Source organism: Choristoneura fumiferana, chromosome 26 (assembly GCF_025370935.1).
Source record: "Choristoneura fumiferana chromosome 26, NRCan_CFum_1, whole genome shotgun sequence".
In the NCBI taxonomy this organism is placed as follows: Eukaryota; Metazoa; Arthropoda; class Insecta; order Lepidoptera; family Tortricidae; genus Choristoneura; species Choristoneura fumiferana.
The window spans coordinates 6,008,221-6,019,797 of NC_133497.1; the positions used below are offsets into that span (position 1 = coordinate 6,008,221).

The 11,577-nt window shown below is 37.1% G+C and overlaps 2 protein-coding genes across 4 annotated transcripts in view; both read right to left on the reverse strand.

Moving 5' to 3' along the window:
• LOC141442832 (transmembrane protease serine 12-like) overlaps positions 1–11,577 on the reverse strand; it is a 49,797-nt gene that overhangs the window by 7,621 nt on the left and 30,599 nt on the right. The gene's annotated exons all lie outside the window — the stretch shown is intronic.
• LOC141443051 (putative inorganic phosphate cotransporter) lies at positions 1,331–8,934 on the reverse strand. The gene is made up of 5 exons (XM_074108266.1): positions 8,849–8,934; positions 7,361–7,683; positions 4,441–4,620; positions 3,636–3,774; positions 1,331–1,572 (listed from the first exon to the last, which is right to left on the reverse strand). The coding sequence occupies exons 2-5, from the start codon at positions 7,604–7,606 to the stop codon at positions 1,331–1,333; spliced, it is 807 nt and encodes a 268-aa protein (XP_073964367.1). The 5' UTR covers positions 7,607–7,683; positions 8,849–8,934.

An 11,577-nucleotide genomic window follows, 5' to 3' on the forward strand; every position in this document is an offset into this window, starting at 1 on the left:
GGCTGTGACATACGTACGGACAGAGAGAAGCTGGAGTGATCCTCGTTTTTTTCTACGGAACCCTAAAAAACTAATAATATTGAACTGAAACTAAGATTTTATTAGAAAAAAAACAAGAAGAATTTGTCAGTACAAAACATAATTATAGCAGATGCCTTATTATCTAAACAATTGAATTGCAATCGTTTTTATTAACACTTCTGTCTGTCACATGATTGAGACGAGGGTCGACAGATATTGTGAATGCAATGAGGGCTATCGTTTTTTGTCTCACTAGATGGCGCACTGTTGCGTGAGGTTTTTAAGTATGGCTTTCAAAGTCTGTTATTACGGGCGTGAATACAAAGTTTAGATTAAAATCATATTTAATACACCTTTAAACCGTAGTATAAAAATATCGAGCATGCCACAGTGTTGCAAAGTCCCCGTTTTGTTCGGAAAAAAGGGAGGACAAAGGTTTCCGAAAGACAAAACTGTCTCAAAACACAGACATTCATTGCCCCGGAACGCATATTTGCCATAATTAATTTCAGATATTGCAAAATATTCACAAAATTATTCTAATTATAAATAAACCCGCGTAGCGCACCCAAAAACTATGAGATTTGACATTTCGGAGACCTCACGCTACACTAGCGCCTCTAGCGGCGAATTCATTCGCGATAGCCCTCATTACGAACACCAGCGCGTTAGAAAATATGCCCTCTGAGGCCGTATTGTCTAACGTGCGGACGCTTGCTATCGCATTCATTATTTCTTTATGTCCAATGGCGTAAGATAGTGACAGAAAGAGATTGTGGAAGTTCGCGCGTTTGACAGTAAGGCGAAGTATCCCTCACCCGATTTCTACTGCACCCACGGGAGGAAAAGGGGACAACATTCTAACGCCGGCACCCACGGCGGCATACAGAAAGATACACAACGAATAACATAATAAGCTCTCTATTTACCCCAGTATATTCAGATACAATTGAGCCTAATTCTACTTAAAAAAAAAACTTAAATTTTTACTTAATGTTATCAAATACAAATCATTCTTTCTTTCTTTCATAACTAACTGTAGTATCAAGCCAAACAGTTTTTAACCCCCGACGCAAAAAGAGGGTTGTTATAAGTTTGACCGTCTGTCAGTGTCTGTCTGTCAGTTTGTCAGTGTGCCTGTCTGTGGCACCGTAGCTCCTCAATGGGTGAACCGGTTTGAAAGCAGTTTTTTATATCAAATCAGGGTTTCTAGCTATGGTTCTTATATATGTTATCAAATGCTGCTTAGCAGTTTTTGAGATATTGAACTTTGAAGTGCCAAAGTCGGGGGTTTTCCAACTTTTTGTGGTTAGGTTTTTGTAAATCTGATTACCTTTTTCTTCCCATCGTCTATTCGTCCCAAGATAAAGTTCTTTTCAGCGTCGCTAATGGTTTTATGATCAGCAGGGCTAGCAGCGCCGAATATTGTGAGCAGCGTAAAGGCGCAGATGCAAAGGCCGCCGGTTACCCAGAATGTGCTAGGCCAGCCAGCGGCACAAGACGCCATTAAGCCTGCGATTTGAAATGCCAGCACCGTGCCTAGAAGGGTACCTGAAATGGAAGCAAACCCATCGTTAAATAAACTAAAAGACTAATCAATATTGGCTCTTTAAAATAGTCGTAAGGACTTTTGTAAGTAGGTCGATGTTGAGATTGGTTTTTGCAGTATTTTGGTTGAGGCCTACATAGCGTCGATGTCGCTAGTGTCGTTGCTTAAGTGACTAAATAAGAAACAAACAAGCTGAGGTATGTGGTGCATAGGAGAAATTCGTGTCTGTACTCCTACAGTGGTGGTGTAGCGGTATAGCACGCAGCACGGAATGCTGAGGACATGGGTTCGATTCTCAGCGCTGGTCTCTTTTTCTGTGCATCTATGTTTTCAGTTGTATTTTCGATGTAGGTCGATGTTTTAAATCTGTATCTCAAATGCACATACTCGTATCAAAAAAGGCTTAGGATATTTATTGTCCCTAGATTGTTTTGACTTAGTAGTAATACGCCTATATTGAAATTTTCAAAACTGTCTATACTCGAGGCCAAAATTAGGCGAACTAGATTGACAATTGAAAATGTTACCAGACATAGCAACAAAAAAATAGGAATATGTCGATATTATCTTGTATAGACGCGGAATGTAATTGTTTGTCACTTTTGGACTTTATTTTCATAGCTTTAGGCCTGAAAACGACAAAAAGGATAACAACAAATGATAACGTAACGAAAATTTCACTAAACGGAAATAATTCCAGGCAAGCCGATGGCAGTTAAGTGGAATGACATATATGAAATGTTAATAAACAAAACACCGGCTCGCTCTTTCCCGACGTTAAAAGATTTCTTTTATCACTATTTCGTATTGAGTTTTTTTCTGACATCGATATTAAGTTTTTTTCAACATCGATAACAGCACTGGTGTAACTGTGGCAACAATTGTGTGTAATGAACTGCCAAGTTGGTTCGCCTTATTCTGTACCACTATCATGAGTTTACAGTGACCGTACTCGATAGCGACGGCGTAAATTATTCGTAGAGGCGCTGTACAATCCTCCATACAAATAATTTACGCTATCGAGTACGGTCACTGTAAACTCATGGTAGTGGTACTGGACTCGAGTCCTGGGATAAAATTGACCCTAAGCCCTTTAAGTGGCCTTTTAGAATGACGAGTATGTAAACAATTACTTTGCTCACCGTGACCTAATGATAAATACATTTATGCAAGTATTCATTCATGCAGCTGCTCCTTCGCCTCCACGATGTAAGAACACACACTGATCACAGTAACTCATCAACTCAACTATCACCACCATCATAGTTGCTGACGCGTTTTAAACAACACAACATTCAATAAGCTATCAGACGTTAGGCTAACGAATCAAACACCCATTTCTTGCATAGAAGTAACTATCATAAAGTAATAATATAAGAATAAATACCATGGGACTGGTAGCATACATTGGTTAACCAATTGGCATAACCAATGTATTCTACCAGTTCTCACATATGGAGCAGAAACTTGGGTCTTTACTAAAGAGTGTATACACAAAGTACTGGTAGCCGAAAGAGCAGTGGAGAGGAAGCTGGTGGGAATAACGCTGAGGGACCGAAAAACAAACAAGTGGCTTAGTGAGCAAAGTGGTGTCGCAGACGCTGTTCATCGAATAGCTACCCTAAAATGGCTCATGGTCGCTCGAAAGAACGACTCGTGGTGCAGGAAGACCTTGGAGTGGAGACCCTGGGTCGCGGCACGCCCGAGAAGACGTCCGCAGATGAGATGGAAGGATGACATCAAGAGAATAGCCTGGTCAAACTGGATGCAGGTAGCACAGAACAGAGAGAAGTGGAGAAAGCTGAAGGAGGTCTACACCAAAATTTTAGAAAATGGCTAAGAAGAAGAAGTAGAGACCATGGGACACTTGACACCAATTGACCTAGTCCCAAATTAAGCAAAGCTTGTACTATGAATACTAGGCAACAAATAAACATACTTAGAGATAAATACATACTTAAACACATATTAAACATCCAAGACCTGAGAACAAACATCATCAAAAGTCACTGGTGAGAAACTTTATTGTTTATATTTCATAGATTAACAATATTTAAAGTGTTACCAGTATAGACGTAGCCGCTCAGAGTGGCTCTTTCGCTGATTGGGACCCATTTAGCCAGCAAGGAGTGAGCGCTCGGGTACAACCCCGCTTGAGTCGAGCCTTGCAGCACGCGGCATCCGTACACAGCTTTCCAACCACCCTGATGAAGAATATGATCAAATGTAAAAGTACCGCAAGGTCTGAGTACTTTGACCCAATGGAGGGTTACTTCGGCCCATACGAAAACCATTTAGAAGAGTCTGATAAAAATATAAAAACGCGGCAGACGGCTAAAATAATTCATGATAATTATGGTTGATTATAATGACAATTGATTTCAAATCCTTGCCTAGTTTGTTAAAATTTTATTATTTAAATACAATTATTACGTATTGGCATCTCCATCGAGTGTGAAAATATAGCCAGCTTTTATGGGCACACATGCACAGGGACAACATATAGGCGAATTGTATGTAAAGTTTATTTGTGGGATAGTTTTAATTAAAATAGTTGTAATATAATTTTTTTCGAAAAATAAATAAAGTAAAATTTCACTAAAATGCTTAAATCAGTTAGCATGTTAAAGTAACCACATATCGCACAAGACCTAAAACAACACAGCAATACCAAAACAAAAAACTAAACATACGTTGGTGAATTTATCTTGGAGTTCGATCTAGTTGGTGAAGTAATCTCTTCATTTATCATTCATAGTTCTTTAACAATATAAAAAACTCAAATATTACGAGTACCTACTTCTTATTTAGATTCATCATTTACTTATCTATTAACAACATCTCACTTACTTTTGATAACTAATCCTTACCCAAACAGCTACTGTTGGAGTCGCAATAGAGATGATTCCGTTTATTAATAAACACATCTGCAACGGCAGTTTCCCTCCGTACCGTTGGCATGCTATGCCGGTTGGGAACATCATCAGGCAGTAGCCGACGAAGAATGCTCCCAGAATCATCTCCTGGACTGGTTTGGACCAGTCATATGTCTGGAAAGTTATCATCAATATCATTGTTAAAATCTTTTCTTTATCTTTTTTCATTTTTACTAATACTACCAGCAAAATAAGGTCTAAATACATATCCAAAAACTTTGGTATATTATAAATAAGATAAATACCACAAGCTTTCTTCCAACAGTAATGTCAATTGTTATTTATAAATATCGTATACACCATTAAATCCTACTAATATTATAAATGCGAAAGTTTGTGAGTGAGTGAGTATGTTTGTTACTCTTTCACGCTGAAACGGCTGGACGGATTTGGATGAAATTTGGCGAAAAGTTAGTTTATAACCTGGATTAAAACATAGGATACTTTTTATCCCGGTATTCCCACGGGATAGGGATAAAATCTCGAAATAACAACCTCTGGGCTTAGAGTCATGAAATTTGGTATGTAGGTAGTTGGACGTCTGGAATAACAGATAGGTGACTTTTTGTCCCGATATTCCACGGATACATGTATAGGGATAAAAACTTGAAATAACAACCGCAGGGCTAAAAGCCATGAAATTTAGTATGTAGGTAGCTGGACTTCTAGAATAACACATAGGCTACTTTTATCCCGATATTCCCACGGATACCTAGGGATAAAATCTTGAAATAACAACTGCAGGCTAAGAGCCATGAAATTTAGTATGTAGGTAGCTGGACCTCTGGAATAACACATAGGCTACTTTTTATCCCGATATTCCCCGGGATAGGGATAAAATCTTGAAATAATAACCGCTGGCTAAGAGTCATGAATTTAGTTTGTAGGTAGCTGGACGTCTGGAATAACACGTAAGGGACTTTTTGACTCGATATTCCCACGGGATACCTAGGGATAAAATCTCGAAATAACAACCACTGGGTTTAGAGCCATGAATTTTGGTATGTAGGTAGCTGGACCTCTGGAATAACACATAGGCTATTTTTTATCCCGATACTAACCGCTGGGCTTAGAGTCATGAAATTTGGTATGTAGGTAGCTAGACGTCTGGAATAACACATAAGCGACTTTTTGACCCGATATTCCCACGGGATACCTAGAGATAAAATTTCGAAATAACAATCACTGGCTTAGAGCCATGAAATTTGGTATGTAGGTAGCTGGACCTCTGGAATAACACATAATCTATTTTTTACCCCGATATTCCACGGGATAGGGATAAAATCTTGAATATTAACCGCTGAGCTTAGAGTCATGAAATTTGGTATGTAGGAAGCTGGATGTCTAGAAAACATAGACGACTTTTTATCCGATATCCCACGGTATAGTTTGTAACTAAGGGACCCATACATCCCTGTATTATTATTATTTCGTATTTTTTTCTTAATTGTAAGTATACAGTAGTAGTTTTAAGTATTTTATTTGTAATTATTTTTTTTGAAAAAATCACTTTCTGCCAAATTTCTTGCGACGCATTCTTCTTGGCAATGATGGTCTTTCCGAAAGCGCTGGTAGTATAAAAATGACGTGTAAAAGTGCCATTGCGGCCTATTTACTGAGTAAATGATTTGAATTTGAATTTTGCATTTGAATTTGGATAGGGAAAATTTTTGAAACTTCAGCACTGGGTTTAGAGTCTTGAATTTGTACAGTTATTCACAACACAACCTCAATGAAGACCACGATATAATATAAATATTGGAAATTTCAGGGGAATTTTGTAAAATCCCGAAAATTTCAATTGCAGCTACCACACCGAATAGTTTACGCGTGCGAAGCCGCGGTAAAAGCTAGTAATAATAAATATCACGGGACAATTCACAACAATTGACCTAGTCACAAAGTAAGCTTAGTAAAGCTTGTGTTATGGGTACTAAGCAACGGGTAAATATAATTAATATATTGATAAATACATACTTAAATACATATTAAACACCCAAGAACGAGAACAAACATTCGTATTTTCATACAAATATCTGCCCCGACACGGGAATCGAACCCCGGACCTCAAGCAGTCAGGTTCTCTAACCACAAGACCATCTGGTGGTCTAAACTATGAATAAAGCCATTAAGCTATGAATAAAAAGAAAAGCAATAATATCGTGTCTATTTTGTCAGACATCGATGTCACTATGTTCTCTTGTCAATGTCTATCTTGTTATTATAATGCGCATACGCTATTGTGGTTTGTAAATTTGAGCAAAGTTTTGGTTCTAAAGTCTTTTTTTAACCAGAGTCTCCGGCCATAACTCATTAACTGACTGGTTACAGACTGAGCTGGACATATAACATGTCATTTAAGCCATACAGGCTTCTGGCGCTTTTAGCTCATATACCAGTTACTATCCAAACAATAATTATTCCACGCATTTTCAACAAAAGCATAAAGCTGTTTAGTAGATAGCTAAATCACAAATCAATTACATAGACGACATAATAATTCTTAACAGTTTTCCAGAAATTCCTGCCTCGCACAGCAAAACTCTGGAATGAGCTATCGCCTGCGGTATTCCCGGACCGCTATGACCTTCAGTTTTCAAAAAGAGCGTACTCCTACCTTAAAGCCGGCAACGCACTTGTGACTCTTCTGGTGTTGCAGGTGTCCATGGGCGACGGAATCGCTTACCATCAGGCGATCCGCCTGCTCGTTTGCCCCCTATACCATATAAAAAAAAAAAAAAATAACTAAACCTCATTTTATTTTATGTAGTTTTATTTATTCTAACATTTACCTATCATACATTTTATGTCTTTTACAATCTTTAACAATAAAACTATATCGCAAAGAACTTACCCTAAATACATTCCAAATACTTTTTACTGGCTCTTCATCTTCAAAACTAGTTTCATTTACTCTAAGTTCTACTGCATCAGTTGCATTAATGATATTTAATCTAATCGTTTCAATAACATTTTTGAATGTATCATTAATTGTAACATTGGAATTGACCATAGAATTCATGTTTTTCACTCTTTCCATGTAAGTCATTGCTACAATTGATACTCCTAAATGTGCCCTGGCTATGTAGCCTATAGTCATGCAGAAGAATAAAAGTAGACATTGCACATGCCGAATACCATAGCCGTAGCTGTAGCTAACAGGAACATCAAGATTTTCTGTAAAAAAAAATATACATTAGTTTCTGAATGTTTTATGTGTTTAGTTCTAAATTGTATGAAAGTATTTCTTTTGAATTCATCATTATACTATAATACCTACTACCATCATATTTTTTTTTAAATTTTTTAATCCAACTGTTTAGTGTGTTTAGTATGTCAAGTGTCCACAAAAATTTAATTTTCTTATGACGAGCTTTATAGCGGAAAAAATCATGAGGGAACCGCAGTTTACACCTGCACCTGCATACACTTGCGAAACAATTCAATGATGTTGTGACGTACCTCAAAATCTAATATCTTTAAACGAGCAATCGAGAATCACGGAAACGTCTCTAACGATTTCGATGATATTTGGTATGTAGGGTTTAGCTGGTCTTACCTCTGGAAAACGCTTGTTACCGAGTTTTACCCCGAGCGGAGCTCCGTCGCCCAGGTACTAGACCCATTATACGTCCCACTGCTGATCATAGGCTCCTCTTAGAATAACTGCTTGGATCATGTTCCCACGCGGGCCAAGTGCGGATTGGGAACTTCAAACACACCAATGAATTGCTTTGCAAATTGTGCAGGTTTTCTCATGCAATTGCGAAAAACTCAGAAGTGTAAGCCCGGGTTTGAACCCACGATCCTCTGCTGGGAGGTCAAGCCACTAAGCTAATACGGCTTTTTTTAGATGATGATCATACCTATGCTAACTCGGGCTACAGATACTAAAGTGATGTACAGCAAAATATTTTAGCGAAAAAAATATCTTTGTTACTGTCAACATCTAAATGTTATTCAACATGAATAATTATTTATTTTTTCTCTCATTTTAAGATAAAGTATATAATATAATCACATCAAATCGAAATCATTTAAATCATATAGAGATAATCATCAAAATCTATTTTCATATATTCGTCGGTATTAATGATTGCCGACTAGATGAAAACATCTAAGTACTTTAAATTACTAAACGTTCTCTGAACGTCTACAGTGGTCAACGGGGCATTTTATCTATCTATTATATCATTCTCTCTATCTTATGAGACTCAATGTCAGACATGATAATTTATCGACATCTTTTTATCGATGTCCAATCCCTAGAACTTGCCCGGAGTAGAACAGGTATGATGATGATGATGATTCTAACTTATTTTAATTGAAATATCACACTTACCTTTTTCATTGATTAGTTCCTTTGTAGGAACTTTTCGTATTCCTTTTCTTTTTTTAGTATAGACATTGTATTAACGCTACAGCAACTAAATCACAATGGACATGACTGCACTGACAATACTCTTTATATCTGCTTATGAAAATTTAATCGGGAACAAAGATTATTAGAAAAAATCAGACGCGACACTTTACTGTATAACCAGTTTAAAGTAAGTATTCCACATACAGAAACCTATGCTTTTAACAACTCATTAGAATTTGACGCGGAGTGGTGGATTTTAGTTTATAGTTTAGGTGTTTATTTCGTAGTTGTTAAGAATTTATTATAAAAATAAATCTAATTTTATTTGTAATTTTTTATTATAAAAATTTTAGCAATTAAATTATCACTTGACAATTGACACAAATTAACTTAATTCCACCCAAAGTACGGAAAGCTTGTACTATAGGTACTTCTAATCAACGGATAAATATAATTATATAGATAAATAAAATACATAATTAAGTACATATTTCACTTCCAGGACCCAAAATAAATATTCGTATTATCCATACAAATATCTGTCCGGCCGCAGTCGAACCCGGACCTCGAGCTTCATAGTCAAGTTCTTTAACTACTTGGCTACCTATCTAGTCCACAAAAATTATAGGTAAACGAAGCGTTTCTATTGGTTCATGATAAATACATTCCTCGCAATACATCCCTGACGACTTGGTTAAGATCGCGGGATCGCGGTGCGGAAAACAAGACCGTCTGAGAGAGCCTTAGGCCTATGTCAGCAGTGGACGTCTTTCGCTGACATATGAGATGATGATGAATACATCCTCGGGCATCTATGTTTGAAACACATTTGATCATCTTTTCTCAAAAATGACCGTAAAAGTTGACATTATCTTTACATATCAGAAGGTGAAGTCCATAGTTGATGGTCAGCGGAAATTAAAAAGTAAAAAAGATTGCAGGCGCGCTAGCTCGACAATAATAAATTAGCGCGCCTGCAATCAGTCGCATTTTTTTTAAAAGTTAAAAGGCCATTGAAATACGGCACAATTCGTATACAGCCAAGTCTAATGGCCGGTATCAGCAGGGCTACTCGAAACTCGAAGTTCGTATCGTACCGTCCCTCTCGCTCTCATATTAAATAGATAGTGTCAGACGGACCGCACGACGCGAACTTCGAGTTTCGAGTTTCGTAGTAGCCCTGCAGATATTTTGTTGGAACTCCGGCTTGTTTTATTGGGTTTGAAACAGCTTTTGGTGTTTTCGGTAAAATACAACCTGCAGTTTACCTATTCTTAATAATGAAAAAAAAAAGCGAGAAAGCAATAAAAATGATTGGAATAAAAATAAATATTATACTAAATTTTGAGAAAAAATTTATTCTATTTCAGAATTATTCACCATTTTTGAGAAAGCTTTATATTAGTCTCGGCTGAATAGCAATTGCTGGCGTCGTATTAGTTAAGCCGGACTCGCAAGCTCGTCCGTTTAATACTCATACTCAGCGCAGCATTGCCTACTTCCAGGCCACGACAATAAGCTACTATTTACACAACACGGAAAAACAGAGTCCGTCTTAAATTTTCTAAAAACGATCACGCTCAACAACAAATACTAAAGTATCAACTAATAAGTATGAACAGTCTGTTGTAAAAAATGTATTTATTCTTTTTTTAACATTATCTCAAATAATTTGCTATCGCCTCTATTTACTGAAGCAAGACTACCTGGGATTATGATAAAACAGGCATGTCATCAGAGCAAGCTCTTATTGTTTGTAATTAAAGCTATGTATTTAATATGAAAAATTAAAATCCTGAACCAATGATCGGTACCTATAATAGCTTACACTCTTTTTATTTTCACGATGTACGGATAATACTAATTAGCGAAGAGTCTCGAGCAACATCTCAAGAGGCTCCCGCTAGATGGCTGAATCAAGGGCCAGATACAGAAGGCGGTACTTCTGGACACGGCACGCATCGTCCGGAGCGGAGGCCCCTCACTCTGCGAACCTGACCAGCAGTAGCTTGGGCCCTGCTCCGCCACCAGCGGCAAACTAGGTTAGGTTAGGTTAGGTTATTCTTTATTTTGTTTGTACTTTTTGTATTTAACTTTATATAATTATTGTAAAAACCTAAACTAAGAATGTAAATAAATAAAGGGATATAATATTACTAATGTATCCATGAATCATCTCCGGACAATCTCTACCTATTTTTGCCATGATCTTAGGCAGCTTGGTTCCGTATAAAATACGAAATCCTTAGAAAAATATAACTTAATTTTTCGCAATGGCTACCGGAACCTATTTTGGGGCGTGTCCGACACGCTATTGGCGGGTTTTTTTTTAAATGAAGTGTTTCTATTGGTTCTCATGTTCTCATAAATTGTTCTTCAGCTATCCATTGCAGTAAAAAAAAACTTGAAAGAAAGAAAGAAAATACATTTATTCAACGCCATAAAAAAAATAAGAACAAATACTAGCATACATTGATGCTAAACGGTCCCCACTCAGTATATGCCACGCAAGCCGCAAACTGGTTAGGTCAATTAGTGTAATCTCCCAAGATATCGATGTGGAAGTCTCAATTGACGTAAGGGACAAAATGCTACTTTCAGGAGAGCGAAAAGAAGTTTTGGTAATTTTCAAACCCTCACAGCATTGTTAATGTTAACTAGGCAGGACGTTATAAATAACTAAAATCTTGAATTTTCTTGCTTTTCAA

Coding starts and splice junctions, on each gene's coding strand:
- LOC141443051 (XM_074108266.1), bottom strand. CDS start 7,606: ATGACTATAGGCTACATAGCCAGGGCACATTTAGGAGTATCAATTGTA. Junction 4,621..7,360: donor GTATTTGGAATGTATTTAGG/GTAAGTTCTTTG, acceptor ATAACTTTCCAG/ACATATGACTGGTCCAAACC. Junction 1,573..3,635: donor GAGCGGCTACGTCTATACTG/GTAACACTTTAA, acceptor CTTCCATTTCAG/GTACCCTTCTAGGCACGGTG.